General features: G+C 36.2%; 1 protein-coding gene across 2 annotated transcripts in view; it reads left to right on the forward strand.

Moving 5' to 3' along the window:
- The window catches only part of WASL (WASP like actin nucleation promoting factor), an 85,058-nt gene that overhangs the window by 49,281 nt on the left and 15,398 nt on the right, over positions 1–20,379 (forward strand). For both annotated transcript variants that reach the window (XM_090287407.1, XM_090287408.1), the window contains exons 5-8: positions 4,682–4,705; positions 16,594–16,762; positions 17,922–17,964; positions 19,258–19,411. In XM_090287407.1, the coding sequence (XP_090143533.1) occupies positions 4,682–4,705; positions 16,594–16,762; positions 17,922–17,964; positions 19,258–19,411 (390 nt within the window). The remainder of the gene's footprint in view (positions 1–4,681; positions 4,706–16,593; positions 16,763–17,921; positions 17,965–19,257; positions 19,412–20,379) is intronic.

Consider the following 20,379-nt stretch of genomic DNA (forward strand, 5'->3'; position numbering starts at 1 on the left):
CCTATTGCCCAAGCTGGGTACTTGAGGTGCGCCCTTTGTGTGGGCTGAGTACACTTTCCTCTTGTTGTTGAGCCTTGGTTGCTGTTGGCAGATCAATGGGAGGGAATTACCCAGGTCAGTCAGCGGCAAGGACTGGCTGTGACCACTGACCACCAACCTCTGCCCTCTGTGGAGAATCAGCTGTGTAGGGGCAGGGTGGTGGTGCGCCAGCGTGGTCTGTAACTGTTCCCTGGGTGCGTGGCCCTAGTGTTTCCTGGGTGGTGCAGGCCAAGGTCAGCCCCCACCTGTCTTTTGCCCAGGGCCACCCTCCCTCAGCTATAAATCAATCTGAGATGGCTGCTACCTGTGCTGGACTTGGAGATTCCCAGGCCAAGCCAAGCTGTGAATCTAGGCTGGCTGCTGCTAGTTCTATGCCTGGGGCCACCTAGCAAGAGGTGCAGGCACTCAGGGCTCACTGAGGCCAGTTGCTGCTTGTTTGAAAGTGTTCAGGAAGTTGCGAAGCATAAGCCAAGATTAGCCGTTCATGTGGAAAAGCCACTGTTAATAGCTGTAAGTTGGGTGGAATGGAGCCTCAGGGGATCTCCAGGGCAGGGTAAACAGTGTTAGCCAGGTTGATTGAGTCTCAGATATGGCACCCGCCTGTCAGCTCTGTGGCTCTGTATCCACCTTTCTGTCTGGGGAGAAAGATGTCCTCCAGCTCTCACTTTGATGCCAGACATTGTACTTCCTCCCTGTATGCCACTGGGGCCTTTCAAGCTACTACCTCAGTCCTAGAGCTCAGAGGGAGGGAGTGTGGGTAAGTCTGTGTATGGGTTCTTTAAGGGGAAACTGCTTGGGATTCTAGCAGTTTCTTCCACCAACTCAATTCCCACAGGTTTCTGCAGCCAGAAGTAATGGGGACTTATCTTCCTGGCACTGAACCCTGGGCTGGGGGGCCTGGTGTGGGGCTGAGACTCCTCACTCCCAAGATATACCTCCTGGGTGAGGGACCAGCCCATTCCATGTCTATGCTCTTCCTGCCAGTCTGGATGGGTGTAGTTTCTTTAATTCCATAGTTGTCAGACTTCCATTCAACTCTATTTCTGATGGTTCTGAGTGATGATTGTTCTATAATTTATTTGTAATTTTCATGTGGTTGTGCAAGGAGGTGAACCGTGTTTACCTGTGCCTTCATCTTGACCAGAAGTCCCTAGAATCATTGGAAGCTGGTCAGTTGTAGGAGAAATAACATACAGGAGTTTATGAGTAAATAGATCCCCTAAAAAACGAGCTATTCTTTTAAACTTCCCAAAAAGTATTTCTATACATCCAGGGGTACATGTTACCCCAGTCTGAAGATCACCGTATTTAAAATAGTACTTTACCAGTAAGAGGAAATAAGCCATAAAAATGGAAGAAATTGAATCCAGAAAACAAGAATGTGAAAGCATGCATTCCAGTGTATACATCTTTATTGTTCTTTTAATGGTTTTTCAAGGGAGAAGTGAGGTGAAAATTAAAATAAAATGAAGTTATTGCCTCACTTATTATATTCCACTTGTAATGAGTGAATAGGAGAATTATTAGGGACCTGTTATTTTTGTTACTTACTTTGGGGGCTAAGACATTTGCCACTTGATCGCATGTTAGGAAAGGGTATAATGCTATATAGAATTACCTCTGGTTCAGTGCCTATTTCAGTGAGATGCTATAGTGATAGGCCAGGGCTCCTCAGAGACTCCTTTGAGTCAAAATTCAAGGCTGGGAAAAAATAGGTTTACAGTTAATGAGTACGTGAGAGTTTATGCTGCTAACACCAGGCTGGCCAAAAGTCCATTTCGTTTTTTTCTGTAAAATAAAAGACATATTTTTCATTTTCAGCAATGACTGTTGATTTTGGATATTAGGAGTATGTCAGTTATTTCGCACTATTGGCTGCTAGTGGGTAGAGGCCAGGGGTGCTGCTAAACATCTTGCAATGCATAAGACAGCCCCAGAGCAAAAACTATTTGGCCAAAATGTCAGTAGTACCAAGAAACTTCACAGATCACTTTTGACATGCTCGATCAGTCACAGCACCTTCTCCATGCACCGCACAAATCTGTTTTTGAGTTTTAGTTGTGTTTTTACCTTTCTTTAAAAAAAGAATGCATAATATTCAGAAAATGTTGCATATTTTCTTCTATTTTCAATATTAAAATGGCTGCATGAAAATTCACCAATTTTGATAAGTTGTTTTATTTTAAACGCATGTTGATATGACAGCTGTCACAATGCAATCTAACAAAATTCTTTCGAATGATGTTAAAGACAGCTAAGCACTACTAGAGCCATCTTGTGGAAAAAACTAAGTGAACATTTTGGCCAAGACAATATTTATTAATTGTTGTATTATTTTCCTTACAGTAACTGTAAACCTACTTTTGCCCACCCCTGTATATGACATTTTCAGTATATCAAAAAGAGTAAAAAAAAAATTTCTCAAAAAATATAATTGTGACTCTGAAATTGGTAGGTTACTTAGTCTTTTATGTGGTACAAGAATTCTGCTTTATATATTTTCTAAACTTTTGTTTTATTTTAAAGATTTTATTTATTTTATTTTTAGAGAGAGGAAAAGAAGGTGAAAGAGAGAGAAACATCAATGTGTGGTTGACTGTTGTGCACACAACCCAGGCATGTGCCCTGACTGGGAATCGAACTGGCGATCCTTTAGTTCTCAGGCCAGCACTCAAATCATTGAGCCACATCAGCCAGGGCTACTTACTAAGTTTTTAGACATAGTGTTTCAAAAGCCAAAAGATCACAACATTAGGGAGGCAGCCTATTCATCATTGGGTAGCTCTTCCTGCTACCTCAAACTCCAGCCCCACTTCTCTTTAACTCACATGCATGGGGTTCAACTTCTGGAGCAACAAAGAATTAATATATTTTATTTTCCTCCCAGTAGCTTTTTAATATTGGAAGCCATCTGTTCCATCTGTTATGTGCTTCTCGAGTCTAACAAAGTTCCATTTTCTTATTTTTCACGTGATGTAGTTAATAGACCCATTATCCTGAGTACACTGTGCTCTGAATCTACTTTTGATTTTTGTGTCTTCTTCAAATGGTCCAGATTTGAAGAATGATCCAGCTTCAAATGTGATGTCCAGATTTGAACACCATACTCCAAAAGTAGTCTGGCTAGTACTATAATACTAAAATATCCCTTGGTTTGATTAAGCACTGTTCTGCTAATGTTTGTAGCTCCCCATCTTTGTTCAACCAAACCCTCCTTTTTTTTACATGAATGCCTCTCAAGCTAGAATAGTGTCATGTATCTCAGTAATTGCTTTTAGAACCTACACACTCAATTTTGTATTTATCTCAATGTATTTTCATATCTGTGTCATCACCAATTTTAAGTATTTCCACTCTGTATTTAGGGATAAAATCATCTTGGAAACTGGAGATTGACATTTATTTACATAGATAGGACTTAATTACTTCACTTTTCAGAAAGTTACTTCATCAAACCACCAGATGGAATAAAATATTTATGTTTACCATTGCCAGGATTTTTTTGTTCTTTAGTTTTTTTAATTGTAATTTTTCCATTACCATTTATTCCCTCTATACCCTATTAATTTATGTATACTTATAATCTAATTATTTCATTTTATGATTTATGTGTATTTTATAATTTTGGAGAATTCTGTATTAGAAAATCTCTGGAAGTTACATCTAAAATTCTTCAACTATTTTTGAACTTTGTAAAGCCAAAATTGTTCCAAACCTGGTATGTGAGAGTATGAATGCAAAGGATTGATAGGAGTTCTCTTTATTTACTCCTACCTAATTAGCTATAGCTTTTCAGTATTTTTTTAGTCTGCCCCGGTGCTCAGACATCTCTCGGCATTCTCATTACCTTTGTGCTACTGACCTATCCTATCCCCCATTCTTCAGATTTGTCGACTTTAGTTGGGTGTCAGAATAGCCTTCAGACTTAGCATATCTGGGCAGATCGCTTGATCCATGTTCCCCAGTCCCAATTAGACCTATTTTTTTCTTGCCTAGTCTTTTGTATCTCAGTAAGAGGCATTGGCTCCACCTCATCACTGTGGCTCACAATGGTCCCTCATAAATCCTGTCAGTGAGTTGCATTGGCTCTACCTTCAGAAACATGTCTTGGATCTATTTCTCACCATGCTCTGCTGCTACCACCCTGATTAAAGCCATCATCATCTGTCATCTGGACTATAACTCCGACTAGTCTCCCTGCTGCCAGTCTATGCCTCCTACTATCTTTTTCTACATAGTACCAGAGTAAACTTTTAAAAACAGATTATATCGTGTTACTTGCCCTTTTCAAAACCTTGTAAGGGCTTCCTATTATACATAGAATGCAATCAAATACATTCCTTAACCATGGCCTTTGGGACCTTACATTATCCAGTCCTTGGCTCTCCTAACTTATCTCCTTCCACTCCTCTACTCCAGCCCAGTCTTCATGGTGCTCCTTCATGCTGTTTCCTCTGAGTATGTTGTTTCCTCTCTCATGTTATTCAGATGTCTGCTCAAATGTCAATTCCTTCAAGAAACCTTCTGTAATCACCTGTACATCAACTTTGGGATAAGGCAGGAGTTTAGGTAAATTGATTTTTTATGTTGGCATTTGTATTATATATGTCTAATAATATTCTTTTAATTTTTTTTCTAACAGAGAAAAGACGAGACCCCCCAAATGGTAAGCTCTTTGATAATTATTCATCAAAAAGATCTTAGGTTATAGTTTAATCCTTATAGAAACATATGTCATACATTAATACCTGATATTTAATATCTGATCTTTTACTACAGCTTATTATGTTCTTATTTTAAAATAATAGATGATAGATGAGGCTTAGAAAATGTACCATTTGTCTTTTTTCTAGGATGAAAGAATACTACATAGGGTGAAGATCACTATTCTTATATCTTAATTCTTTATTCACAATTAATTAAGTTTAGAAACTGTACAGTCTAGTTTTACTATCTTCCTTAAAGGCACTAAATTTTGCCTTGAATAATCGTTCATTTGTTTTGATTTGTCTTTTTGTATTATTTCAAAATATAATTTCACACTGGTAATCTGAAACTAGCCCCTTTAAGAATGAGTACTTACTATGATGGTATGTTTAGACCTAATAATAGTTGCCCATAACCCTCCTTAATTCGATAATGAACACTTGAAGTATTTTAGATTCATTTATTTTTTTAAAAATTGTATACTGAAATAATACCAAGATATAAATGACAAAGCCCAAAACCTCTAGAACAGATTATCATCTGGACTCCATAAATCCTCCCTAAAATTGTGTGCTAAATTTTGTAAGTGTATATAGTTTTTTCTCTTGGGGGAGAGAGCCCATGACTTCGATCACATTTAAATGGGGTCCCTAACCCTGTAAAGGTAAATATCTATTGCCCCAGGAGCCTTCATTATAATGGGGAATATAGCTGCTGTTTTTTGAAAGCACCTTAAATCCTCTCATCAGAATTTAGAATAATTATGCAGGGAAACGACATAATATGTGACATAATATGTTGTCTTAATATGTGACAACTGTTAGTGATTGTTGGGGTTTGTTTCTTTTAAACAGATACATTGTTTTCTGATTTGTCCTTAAATTTCATTTCCAATATAAAAACATGAGCCAAAAATCGTTGTATTAAATTTTGGGTTATATGCTTTACCAGTTCTTTTTTTTTTTTTTTTTTTTTTTTAAGTATATTTTATTGATTATATTGTTACAATAGTTCCAATTCTTTTTCCCCTTTGCTCCCCTCCGCCCAGCACCCCCCTTCCCCAACAATCCCCTCTCCAAGTCCATGCCCATGGGTCGTACATACAAGCTCTCCCGCCTCACCCTTTCATATATTCTTCTTCTTCTTTTTTTAAAATTAATTAATTAATTAGTTAAATATTTTAACAATAAAAAATAACAATTCCTCCCTCTCAGACTTAAGACCCTTTACAATCTTATAAAGGACAATGGATGAAGGTCTCGAGCTCCTCTAGCTGCTTCAAGCTGGACATGGTCGTCGTCCTACCTACCCGTGGGTCAAGAAATCCCTAATAAGAGTGGGGATGTGGAGGGGAGGGTGGCCTTCCCACAAGGGGAAGGATCGTGCAGACTCCAGGTTGGTTGGCTGTCTCTGGACAACGGCATGCTTGGTTTGACAGGCTGGCATCCTTGTTGTATTCTGGGGGCAACAGGGTTAAAGGACATCATTTAATCCGTAACCACTAGATGACAAAAGACAGGTATTAATTTTTCAATGTCCCACATTAGGGAAAAGAAGGGCTTCTTTGGAGGAAGGTGTGCCAGGTACATCTCACCTGTCCAAAACCCTTTTGCCCATTATACTTATTTTGGACTGAGGGAAATATTTTAGGTTTCCCCCATCTCAGGCCTCTGGGCTTTTTCTGTCCAAGCCATTAGGATAGAAAAGAGAAACCAGTTTTAAAGTGAAGCCCACAGACCACCCCGTTCTTCACCAACCCAGCCACTTAGTTCAGCCAAACCATTGAGTCTCAGGAGGCAGCAATGCAGACAGGATTAAGTGAGGCCTATATGTACAGACAATCACTCAGGTAATGAGATCGTAGGCTTATGCCCTTTGAAAACAGAAAACACATGTTAATTTATGTAACATAACCCACATACAAGTCTCTAAATCTGTAGGACTGTCTTATCGGAAGGAAAATCCTTGTCCTTCTAATATTCACTGAACTTGCATTTCTATTCTTTATATTTTTATTCCCCCCCCACTAAAAAATTTTCTGTTTGTTTGTTTTTCCACTACAGTTGTCTCACTTTTTTTCCCCCTCTTGCTTCCCTGCACCCTGCCCCCCCCCCCACAGTCAGTCCCCACCCAGTTGTCCATGTCCATGGGTCATTCATACATGTTCTTTGACTAGACCCTTCCCCTTCTTACCCCTTCTCTCCCTCCCATCTCCCCCTTTGTTACTGTTAGTTTATTCCTTGTTTACATACCTCTGGTTCAATTTTGCTCATTTGTTTGTGTTGTTCATTAGTTTCCTGTAACAGGTGACAGCATAAGGTAATTTTCTTTTGTTGCCTGGCTTATTTCGCTAAGCATAATTCTCTCTAGTTCCAATCATGTTGTTGCAAATGGTAGAAGTTCCTTCTTTCTTTCAGTACTTATTCATTGTCATTTTCCCCCTTTGTACTCGTGTTCCTCTCTGTCTCTCTGTTTCTTCATCTTCTTAAAGCAGACCCTTTAGTATCTCTTGCAATGCTGGTTTGGTGGAGATGTATTCTTTTAGCCTTCTTTTGTCTTGGAAACTCCTTATTTCACCTTCCATTTTGAATGAAAGCCTTGCTGGGTAGAGTATTCTTGGTTGTAGGCCTTTGTTTTTCATTGCTTGGAATATTTTTTGCCATTCCCTTCTGGCTTGTAGTGTTTCTGCTGAGAAATCTGATGATAGCCTTATTGGAGCTCCCTTGTATGTTATTAGTTGTTTCTCTCTTGCTGCTTTTAGGATTCTCTCTTTGTCTTTGAATGTTGGCATTTTAATTATGATGTGTCTTGAAGTGGGCCTGTTGGGGTTCATCTTCATTGGGACCCTCTGTGCTTCCTGGACTTGCGTGACTCTTTCTCTCGTCATGTTAGGAAAGTTTTCTGTCATTAGTTTTTCAAAGAGGTTTTCTATCCCTTGCTCTTCTTCTTCTCCTTCTGGAATTCCTATGATACGGATATTATTACATTTCATGTTGTCCTGCAGCTGTCTTAGAACCTCTTCAGTCTTGTTCAGTCTTTTTTCATTTTGTTGCATTGTCTGGGAGTTTTTGTGTAGGTTGTCCTCCAGCTCGCTGATCCGATCTTCTGCTTCCTCTAGCCTGCTTTTAATTCCTTCTACTGTGTTCTTCAATTCAGAGATCGTATTTTTCATTTCCTCCTGGCTCTTATTGATAGCTTCTATGTCCTTTTTCATGCTCACGTAATTTTCTGTGAGTTCCTTGTAGTTTTTCTGGAGTTCTTTGAAGTTTCCGCTGAGCTCATTCAGCTTCTCCATAATCCATGTTTTGAATTCCATATCTGATAGTTCGCTCCCCTCTATTTCATTTAGCACTCTTTCTGGGGATTCTACCTTTCCTTTTGATGGGAGGTTGTTTCTCTGTCTCCCCATTTTTTTGACTCCTATTGTTTGTTGGTGCTTCTTGGAATGATCTGCACTTCCTGGATCTGCCTCTGGTGGCGTCAGATCATGTACCAGTCTGGCCCTAGGCAGCCTGTTGGAGACTTCCAGGGATCTACTGCTGTTGTCTGTCTTCTTTGATTGTTAATCTATTCAATCTGTGATTAGCTGTCAGGCTTAAGGACTGTGGGTGTGGCAGCTTAATTCCTGTAGGCAGGGCTTTTGCTTCCCCTCAGGCTGACGCCACTTGGAGGGGAATGGTCTACCCGCAGTACTGGGGATGAGTCAGCACTGGGACCCAGTCAGCTGCTCCTCCAGTTCTCCCCTCAAAGCCACCGTGCCAAATTCTCCCCAAGTGTCTCCAGTCCTCTCTGCCTTCCCTCTGCTTGAGCCCAGGGTAAGTGGTGGCCAAAATATTTTCGTATGTGATCCACTTAAGAGCTCTTTTTCTCCTGCTGTTTCTCTCCGGCTAGCAAGAAAGCCTGTGGCTTTTCGCTTTTCACAGCTGATACTATTTTACTTTCCACTCTGTCGCTGTAGGCTGGGAAGCCCAGCTGGGGGTTTAGACCCTGCCCTTCTCAGGGGGAATCCCCGGCTGCTGAGCTGTTTCTCAGCCCCTTCAGCTGCCACCCGTGGGAGCCCAGCCAGCCCTTCCACGTCTCCGCACTCCCTACCGGTCACGTTGTGATGTAGCGGCCTTTTCTGTCTCTCCGTGGTTATAAGACTTCTCTCCAGCTGGTGTTCGGTTCGTTATTCCAGATGATTTCTCCAAAATTACATTGTAAATCCAGACTAGTTCTAGGAGGAAGTTAGTGTAGCTTCCACTTACTCCTCCGCCATCTTGTTTTCCTTACCAGTTCTTTTTTTAATGTCTGACTACCTTCAGTAGTACTTACCATGTGTCAAGTTTCGTATACTGTGACTCTCTATTTTAAATGGAAAATTTAATACTAAGTTTATAAGGCTGCTGTGGAAATTAAATGAAGTACTCAAAGTGCTTAGCATAAGGGCTTAATAAATATTAGTTATCATGATGAAGACAGTAACAACAATAATAGTAGCAGCTACTATTTAATGGTCATTGACTACTTGCCAGGCACTGTCCAGCAACCTTATGAAATAGCTCCCGATATCCGCATTTTATAGATGAGCAAATGCACACACATAGGTTAACTTGTTCAAGGTCACCTAACTAGTTAGTGATAGAGCAGGATTCAGTCTCAAGAGATATAACTCCAGAGCCTGGGCCCTTAATCACTGTGCTATGTCAAGATTTTGAAGGAGAAACTGAAACCTAGAGAGGGTAAGTAACATGCCTCAATTTGTGCAGCTAGTATGTGGCAGAGGCAAAGGAAGCAGAAGCAACTGAGTCAGAAATCATTTAGCTGTGAACTTTAAAGAAGTATTTAATTCTTTTTCCTTGATGTGTCCTCAATATTTTATTCTCTTTTTGAGTTTATTAAATTATTTTCCATTCTGTGAGCATGTATCGAGTAGCAGGGGAAGACTTCCTAGTGGTGGCCTCTCTGGAGAAAATAACCTGAGATTTTAAAGGGTAGATGTACAAATAATACCATTAAAGGATGGAAATGCTTTGTGTGTTTTTTTAGATAATTTAATGTTTTCAATACATATAAAATGCATTTCTGATGAGGTACGTGATCCATGAAAATATAGAATTTGGATATTCCTTTTTATGTGACAGTGGTGTCTCTACATTTTCTTACCTCTCCTAGGAGAGATATTCATAATTAGTGTAGCTTATTTCTGTGAGATTGATCTTGGTTTTAAACCTTTAGATCTGTAGTTCTGATGTTTTGGTGCAGTGTTTCAAACTTATTATTATTTTTTTTAAGTCTTTTATTTATTTATTTTTTAGAGAGCAGAAGAGGGAGGGAGAAAGAGAGGGGGAGAAATACCAATGTGTGGTTGCCTCTCATGCACCCCCAACTGGGGACCTGGCCCATAACCCAGGCATGTGCCCTGACTGGGAATTGAACCGGTGACCCCTTGGTTCACAGGCTGACACTCAATCCACTGAGCCACACCAGCCATGGCAAACTTTTTCATTAAATAAATGGAGAGTTTAAAAAAAAATAGAATCATTAAAAGGCAAAAATACACAGCATATATTGCCAATATTTGTATACTTATATATTTATAAAAAATATACATAATTGGTATTAATATATTATATTACAGTAAATAATGAACTAATTATTAATAGAAACTTTAATATTTTTTTCCTGCTGTGCAGTTGGTTGTCTTGTTCTGTGTGGAGACCCCCTATTTTGGAGGCAACATATTACTTTTCTATATTTGGCTCAATACCACTAGGTGGCAGTGAACACCTTAACTGCCTTGCAGTGGCCAGGCTTTGTCTCAGATCCCCATTTAGATTTTCAGTGTGGCAGGCCTTTTCAAATTGTAACTATTAAAAAGACACTTTATGTAGAAGTAACATATATTCCTGAAATGCAATTCAGGGTCCTTCTCAGTAACTCCTAATCCAGTCATCTTTCTTTTTTCTTTATTGGTCAATCTCACCTTTTAGTTTAGATGATTTCCAATAAGATTTGTTCTCAGTTTCATGCCTACTTGCTATCAGGGGCTTCTGGGCCAACTGTTTCTCAACTATCGTACCTTGTTGAGAGTTTCTGCTCTCTGTGTAGTTAAGGGGAAGACTTTAGTTTGTGCTTTTAGTTTTCATACTAACTAGAAGATAATTTTCAATGAAAATGTTAAAAAAAAAGAAAAATTCTGTGGTAGTTGTTTTTAACCAGAAGAGGGTGACTAGTCATTTGACTTTTTCTTTTTCCTTCAAAAAAAAAAAAAAGGAATGGAAATAGCTCCCTCCATTGTATATTTACTTAGTATGTACATGTTTTTAGGATGAGTGTAGTTTCATAAACAGAATAATTAATTAAACTTTATTAGAAATGGTTCAAGAGTATCTCTGTTGCCAGATCTTCTATAAACTTTATATATTAAAAAATGACTGCCTTATACAGGGCATCACTTTTTTTTAAGTGTGTCACTTTTGAAACAAATATTTAATTGGGCTTTAGAGCACCATTTAAAACTTATTTTCTAGCACCTTCAAACTCTAAAGTAAATGACTACTGTCAACCAAAATAACCAAGTATCTCAGCTCTTGAATGTCTAGAAAACTGTTTTTCTAAATTTCAGTAGTTCTTGAATGATGAACTATTGGACTACATACTGAGAGAACTGATAAAATGATAAAGAAATAATAGATAATATTTGTAGTGTTAACATTATTAATCACTTTATGGTTTGAAGTTTGTGTAGAATATCTAGGAGTTAATGAAAAGGTTAGTGGACTAGGAACCAAGATAGAGTTCACCTTTTTCCTTGTCATTAATTGTGTGACTTTAGACAGGCCATCTGATTGCTTCTTGCCCTTAGTTTTCGTATATGAAATGAAACATTTAGAAAAACTCTGCAATATCCCAGCTAATAGTAATTTTCTATACATGTCTTTAATCTGAATTTTCTTATATAGACTCAAATAATGTTTTAGCAAGTACTAATATAATCTATATGTAATGACACTAAATAGCCAATGTCAGGGTTTTTAACTGCATGGTTGATGTGTAACAATTTATCCATACCTGATTTTTGGGTAGAGGAAGGAGGAGAAACACAGTGTGACTACAGTATGAGTTAAATTTTGTTATTCATTCTTCATACCACTTATATATTTTTTCTGTCCTCTTCATCCCTGAACTTTCTACAGGAATGGATGACTGAGTTATTTTTTTCTAGTGAGTTATGAATTGGACTTATAAGAACCTTTACTTTTGTCATTTCCCAGAAAATAATTTAATAGCTTGGGTAATTTAAGCTGTTAAAATTAACTTTACCCAACTCTTACCATTTAGAACATATATAATATAATAGATCATTTTATATAAGCTAAAGCAGCACAAAAATATTTTTATTTGCTTTTTCAAAAAAACTAATTACAGTTGACTCTTGAACAACACAGTTTGAACTGCCCAGGTCCACTTGTGTTAGGACTTTTTTCAGTAAATATGTGCAGTACTGTAAATGTATTTTCTCTTCCTTTTGATTTTCTTAATATTTTCTTCTTCTCTAACTTACATTATTGTGAGAATACAGTGTATGATACATGTTAATTGACTTTTTTTTTCTTGATAAAGCTTCCGGTCAACAATAAACTGTTAGTAGTGGGAGGCAAAAGTTATGCTCAAATTTTCAACTGCGCAGGGTTGATACCCTTAATGCCAGTGTTGTTCAAGGGTCAACTGTATAGTTGTTAGTTTTGTTCTGTTTTAATGGTGAATCTGGTTGCTTTTTATACAGGGTGGGAGAAAAGTAGGTTTACAGTTGTTTGTATAGAAAATAATGCAATAATAAATAATAATACAAGACTAAACTGTTTTGTGTACTCACAACTGTAATTCTACTTTTACTCCACCCTGTAGTTGCTATATGAAGACCTAGTTCAGGAAGAGGGCTGGTATGTATAAAGGGAGTGCCTAACTCTGATACTTCTAAATCTTTAAGTCATTGCTTAAATCCTAGTCTATTTATATCAGTGGGTATCACATTAAAAGAGTAAATAATTTGCAGTATCTTAACTGTGGACAGTGTTGCTTGTACTGACTTAAAAAGTTAAATTATCAGAAGAAGGAAAGCAGAAACGGGAGAATGAGAAGTAAAATCATATCACTAGATAAGTCTGTGAAGGTATGGATATGACCCCAATTCAACCATCTAACACTTAATTCTGGTTGTTCTCAATAAGTCCCCTTATTTTGTGAAACTACAGCAAACACAGAAATCTGATGTCTGAACAACTTTGAAAATCCAAGTCTTTATGTACTGTTTAATAAGCCTTCTGTATTGTTGTTTTCATCTTTTAAAAATTAAATGTATTGGGGTGACATTGCTTAATGAAATTATATAGGTTTCAAGTGTTCATTCTATAATACATCATCTGTATTGCATTGCGTATTTACCACTCAAAGTCACATCTCTTCATCACCATATATTTGACCCCCTTTACCCTTTTCTACCTGTCTCACACCCCTTCCCTCTGGTAACCACTATGATGTTGTCTTTGTTTGTGAGTTTTCATTTGTCCTGTTTGTTCATTTGTTGCTTTCAGTTTTATATCCCACATATGAGTAACATTATATGGTTCTTGACTTCTTCTGTCTGATTGATTTTGCTTAGCGTAATATTCTCAAAATCCATCCATGTTGTCACAAATGGCAATATTTCGTTTTTTCTTATGGCTGAATAGTATTCCATTGTATATATGCACCACATCTTATTTATTCAATCCTCTATCGAAGGACACTGGTTGTTTCCATGTCTTGGCCACTTAATAATGCTGCAGTGAACATAGGGGTACATATATCTTGTTAATAAATGTATTTGGATGTTCAGTTAGATACCCAGAAGAGGGGTTGCTGGGTCATATGGTAACTCCCATTTTTGAAACTTTTGGGGGACCTTCCATACCATTTTCAGTAGAGGCTATACCAGTTTGCATCCCCACCAGTAGTGAATAAGAGTTCCTTTTTCTCCACAACCTCTCCAGCACTTGCTTATTGAACAAGTAAACAATTTGGAAGGATATGCATTTATTACACATTACTTGTCTTATTGATAGTAGCCATTCTAACAGGTGTGAGGTGTTATCTCATTGCAGTTTTCATTTGCATTTCCCTAACAGTGAAGGTGAGCATCTTTTTATCTATCTGTTGGTCTTTTGTATGTGTTGGGAGAAGTGTACCTCAAAGGCAAGGGAAGTAAAAGCAAAAACAACAAAAGAAACCATCAACAAAGCAAAAAGAACCAATTGAATGGGAGAAGATATTTGAAAATAATACCTCTGATAAAGGATTAAATTCAAAATATATAAAGCACTCATACAACTCAACAACAACAAAAAATCTGGGTGGAGGACTTAAATAAACACTTAATCTTTAATTATTGATCCAGTTATTTTCAGATTATTCCTTAACATACTGAATTAGCTCTTAATGATTTTACACTTATTATGCAGTAGCTCCATTTTTTCCAAGAATTTATTTTTTGCCAAAATGAGCAACTTTCTATGGAATTTTGTGTACTTACATGTAAGTGTACTTTATTTCATCTTTAATAATAGAATAAAGGGTTATATATATAATTTACCCATGTAGGTAGTAAATATTTTTCTTTCTGATTACTTTAGATACCTTTAAGGTTTTCAGTACAATTGAAGAATTACAATCAAGTTGGCATTTAATGATCACTTAATATACATTAGCATGTAATTTCTTGGGGTGTCTGTTGGCTGCTCTGTGATTGTGTTCAGGTCCCCAAGACAACCTCCATCAGTTGATGATTTGCTAGAAGGACTCACAAGACCTAGCATACGAGGTCTGTCCAGAAGGTATCCAGACATGTAATATGAAAAATAGAGACATTTATTGAAGAAGATACAAGACATAAGAAACATTGTACATAGGACAATGAATGACACCTCAGTCCCCTTCAGTTTAGGCACCTTGGGACCTCACACAGTTCTCCCAATTGCCATCAGTTGCTCTGTCATATTTTCCTGAATCTCACTGATGGTCTGAAATCTTTTCCCTTTCAAAGGTGGTTTTATTTTGGGGAAAAAACAGAAGTCACAGGGTGCCAAATCTGGGCTCTAGGGGGTCTGAGTCACCTGGGTGATTTGATATTTCACCAAACAACAGCATGAGATGTGATGCAGGAATTGGTGCATTGTCTTGATGAAGCTGCCAATCACCAGTTGCCCGTAGCTACGGCCTTCTGAATGATCTGAATGGCTTCCACAGAAGGATGTTCGAGCTTAACGCAAAATTTGTTGTAAATTCATTGCACTACTGGGTCATTTTGAATGTGATGGCCACACAGTACACATGCTCAGTCAGTGGCATCTACTGCCCCCACTGAGTAGTACAGTGAAGTCGTCATTGTTCATGCATGTGCATTCTAGTCCACTCTCCTTGGCTGCCAGGTTACATTGATGTTGTGCAAAACATTCTCTTTATATTAACAGTAGCTAGACTCATGGCAAATATTTATTACAGTGAAAGGATATATAATAAAATCAACAATGGGAAGGACACATAGGGTTACCTCTGGGGCAGACAAGAGTGTTCTCTGATTGAAGCCACAGGGGATGAGCTTAATTTCTCCAGTAATGAATTGGGAAAACACATGTGAAATGTCTTCTAAAGAAGAAGTTTGTTAGAGCCTCCATTTATTGTTTAAAGCCCAGGTGGCTAGTCACATAGGTTGCTAATTACATATAGTACATACCAAGATTCTAATCTCCCAGATGGAAAGCAGCTGTTTAGCATAAACCTCATTGTTACTGCAAACAGTTTAGAAACAGTGAGCCAGTCTTTATCAGGGAATAATGGGAACCCTCTTGAAATCCAAGTTCACAGATAACAACTGAAGGCCAACTTTGCAAGCAGGCCTTATAAAGGATAGTAGTGTCACACCTGCTGTGTTTACTGTTTTTCTGCACAGTGGTGATTGTATTTTATACAGCATTTTGAAAAATGTAGTCATTTTAGAGACCTTTGGTCTGTTAGGAGGTTTTGTTAGAGAATCATGTATTAAAATGTGACCTTTAAGGAACATGTGTTGCTCTTCAGGTAACTTTATAAGGAATTTTTAAGTTGAATACATTTTGTTCAGACATTTTTGCTTTTAAGACCAAGAATATTTTTGCGATTCATAAAACAGGTTCTATGCTACATTTAGTATAACTCTTAAAGATGCTATTAATAATATCTGAAGGTATCTGAGATATCTTTACTGTTGATGCAGCAGAAAATGAGTGCTTTGAGTATTTTTTCTCATCTTAAATTTTTGAGTGCTATACTTCTGATAGTCAAAGTGTATGTATACTGGTGGGGAAAATATTAATGGACTTAAAATATGGCAATTTTGGAAAAAAATAGTAGCAATAATTGCATAAGTACTTTCTTCCTCATGAACTACTAAAATTGAAACAAACAGGTAAGACTAGATTTTTGTTAAATGTAAAAGTAGATGACTCACTTTTCTTTTACTAGTTTTATTAATGTGATATATGCCACTTTATCAGTGACTAATGTGTTGAATATGAGGCTATTATAGTCAAAATTTAATGTTATAAAAATACAAGTATGCTTTGAAATAATGTTATCTATGCTAATGTGTTTAAGATTTTTATTATAGGTTTTTAAATTTAGGCAGTACTTTTTTATTATTTATAAAAAATTAGCAAGTTTAAAATTTAAATAATTTATAATAATGAAGTGTTCCCTACTTCAAAAAAAAAAGACATTTAAGTTATAAATTTTGATTGTAAACATATCTTAAATTATATCCTTTACATATTATTTTGACTTTATTTACAGGTCCTAATCTACCCATGGCAACAGTTGACATAAAAAATCCAGAGATCACAACCAATAGATTTTATGGTTCACAAGTCAACAATATTTCCCATACCAAAGAAAAGAAAAAAGGAAAAGCTAAAAAGAAGAGATTAACCAAGGCAGATATTGGAACACCAAGCAATTTCCAGTAAGACAGTTATTTTGTTGTTTTTAATCTTAATTTTTGGTTTATTTATTGTGGCTCTTGATATTTAATTTGTTAGAAAATTTTATTTTCTTTTTGATAGGAGCCTTACATTTATCAATTGCATATATCTTAGTTATAGATTTTGTTGGAGTTCTGCTTTATATATTTTTTTACTTATATTCTATTGATTATGCTATTACAGTTGTCCTATTTTTTCTCCCTTTGCCCCCCTCCTTCCAGCACCTCCCACTCCCTCAGGCAATCCCCACACAGTGTTCATGTCCATGGGTCATATGTAGGTTCTTTGGCTGCTCCATTTCCTATGCTGTAGAAGTTTTATTTTTTTTTAAGCTATTGCTCAGTGAACTTTCTGTGAATCTTACAGTTTATTTACTTTTTCACTCATTAGGAGAGAAAAATTAGATAAAGTTATTGCTTTAGCTAATCATTGGATATAAAAATGATTTCTCACTTTTCTCTATAGAAAATTATATTTGGCAGTTGCCAAGAGGCCTTGTTCTACTCTGTTTGGGCTACTATAACAGAATACCATAAACTGGGTGGCTTATAAACAACAGAAATTTATTACTTATAGTTTTGGAGGCTGAGAAGTTCAAGATCAAGGCAGCGGCAACATTTTGTGGCTGGCGAGGTCGCACTTCCTGGCTCATAGACAGGTGTTTTCTTGCTCTGTTCTCATATGTTAAGAGGTCCTCTTTTTTTTTTAAGGAACTAATCCCAGTCATGAAGAATTTATCCTCATGACATAATCACTTCCTAAAATTCTCACCTCTAAATACTGTCATGTTGAGGATTAGGTTTTAACATGAATATTTGAGAGACACAGTCTATAGCAGGCATTTTATTAGCTCATTATAAAATTCCTTTCCTCTCATATGTATGTTTGTATTCTTGTGCTAGTTGGACAGATAAGGAAATGAGTGCTCAGAAAGATTGTGCAAAAATGTTAATACTGAGTTAATAGCAGGGTCTAATCTAGAATCCTGGTCTCCTGACTACTTGTGCCGTTTTTCCCTGAATATGGTTATGTCTATGAGAACTAGCCATTAAGGCCGACAATTCACTAGGTGGAGTGGATTTCATATATATCGAGTTTCTCACGTCTGTTGTGCATTTTTCCCTCTATCTTCTACTTTAGACACATTGGGCATGTTGGTTGGGATCCAAATACTGGCTTTGATGTAAGTATCTTTTCAAGACATAAACATTATTACTCTAAATATGTGGGTATGTTATAGCCTGTCTTTAGATTTTTGTTTTTAATAATTTATTTTTTTGTGAATTTTAGTGTTTATTTGAATGTGCTTGTGTTTATGAACATATGCCACTGAGGTTTGAAACCATAGTATTGTTCTATCATTCATGGCTTACTTCTCTAAAGAGAAAATGTTTGTATGCCTTGGCTTTATGTACTGTATAAATAAAGTCCTTGTATTTTGAAAACAAAGAGAAGAATATTATTTCTGCTCAATAATTATTTCAAGGAAATAAATACATGCCAAATTATTGAAAAGTATTATAATCAAATTCTGAATATTCAGCTAATGAATTATCTAGATCTTTTCACTCTACCTTTTTTTTTTGGCAATTTTATTCATTAATTTATAGTACTGTGAACAAATTAGGTGAAACTTAAAGCAAAAAAAAGTGTTTAACATATTATCTCTGTTTTGGTTACCTAAGTAATGTGTATTTCTTATATGATAGTCAGGATTTAGAAAAATTACTTTGAAAAGAAATATTTGTAGCCCTGGCTGCTGTGGCTCAGTGGATTGAGCGTCGGTCGGCCTGTGAACCAAGTGTCGCTGGTTTGATTCCCAGTCAGGGCACATGACTAGGTTGCATGTCAGGTCCCCAGTTGGGGGCGCGAGTGAGAGGCAACCACACAGTGATGTGTCTTTCCCTCTCTTTCTCCTTTCCCCTCTCTCTAAAAATAAATAAACAAATGAATAAATAAATAGATAAAAAAAAATTTTAAGAAATATTTGTGATTGAGGTTAAAAATCATTTTGGTTGTTTTTGTTATAACTACAAAGTTAACTCTACAAGCATGGAGTGCCTCTTTGTGTTGGGCAGTGTACAGCGTGCTTGGAGTTATGAGGTCTTGCCCTCAGATTTTCCAGTTGATTTGTGCTTTGTTTTGTTTTTAAGTTTCTGCTTATAACTAAATCTTATTTAGGATAAAGTAGAATAGGTAAGCATTAAATATGTCTAAATCATGAATGGGGTAGAAAACTTCTAAATGAGATACCCTATTTTTGAAGGCAAGGATCGAAAAAGATGAGATAAAATACAAAATCAATTCTTAACCTTTTTTCAAAAATAAATTTAACATATAAATAATGTAACCATATTAAAAGTTTATAAACTTAAAATAATTTCATAAAGAGTATAGATAAGAATTAAATTTTATTATGCTTGTTTTAAAAAATTGTGATAGATTTTATACTTAGCAATTATTTTACCTGTTGTAGCTTAATAATTTGGATCCAGAATTGAAGAATCTTTTTGATATGTGTGGAATCTCAGAGGCACAACTTAAAGACAGAGAAACATCAAAAGTCATATATGATTTCATTGAAAAAACAGGAGGTGTTGAAGCTGTTAAAAATGAACTACGAAGGCAAGGTAACTTTTTCTTCCGTTTAGGTATTCTAATCTAGTTTTCCTTTTGAATCTTGAGGCCAGTTTTATGGAAGACTACTACACACATTATTGTGAACCTTCCTTAAGCAAATGTTTGAGTTGATGCATGAATCGTCTGGCCTAGTGTAGTCTATTTTACATTATTTTGGTATAACTAAAGAACTTGACAAAGTTTTGCTTATTATTAAAATGTCTTATATTAAATTCATGAAAATCCATACAGAATCTTTTGGCTATTCTATTTTAGAATAAAGAAGTATAGTTGCCTAATATTTTACTTAATGAATCTTAGAAGCCATTAAAATTGTTTTTATTACAATTCAGAAGGAGTAATTTAAATACACTCATTACCTGTTCAGTAATGAAAATATTTCTGTATTTCCATTTGTTTTGAAATACAAACATTTTTTTACTTAAAGTAGAAAATTTGTCCTATGGTACCTGAGAGCCCAAATAATTTGCAACCTTTTAAGATCAAACTATTTGTATTTTAGTTGTATCTTAATATCACAATAAAATGTGAATAGAGTCACTCTAAATTTTCTAATATGACAGTCATTTCTTTGCCGTATTTATTTGGTGCTCATAATAACAGTTTAGCAATGCAAAAGCTGTTGTTAATTCATTCTTCTGAAATCTAGCTCCTTTTAACTTAGGTGTTTGACTTACCTGAATCTTTTTCACTGCTGATGTTAATTTAATCTTTCATTTGTTCATTCATTCCTTCATATATTCAGTAAATATTGTTATGCCAGCACTAGTCACTACCCAGGGTATTAAAATATATAGTTTCTGCCCTCAGAAATCTTATAGCCTAGTGTAGAAACAGATATGTAAACAGGCATTCAGTTATAATTACTAATGTGGAAACACAATGCTATATCCACTTACACCAATATGATGCTAATTTATTTTGTGGAAAAATTACATTTTCAAAATCTGTGGATTTT

This window comes from Furipterus horrens, unplaced genomic scaffold (genome assembly GCF_987537825.1).
Source record: "Furipterus horrens unplaced genomic scaffold, mFurHor1.1.pri manual_scaffold_9, whole genome shotgun sequence".
NCBI lineage: Eukaryota > Metazoa > Chordata > Mammalia > Chiroptera > Furipteridae > Furipterus > Furipterus horrens.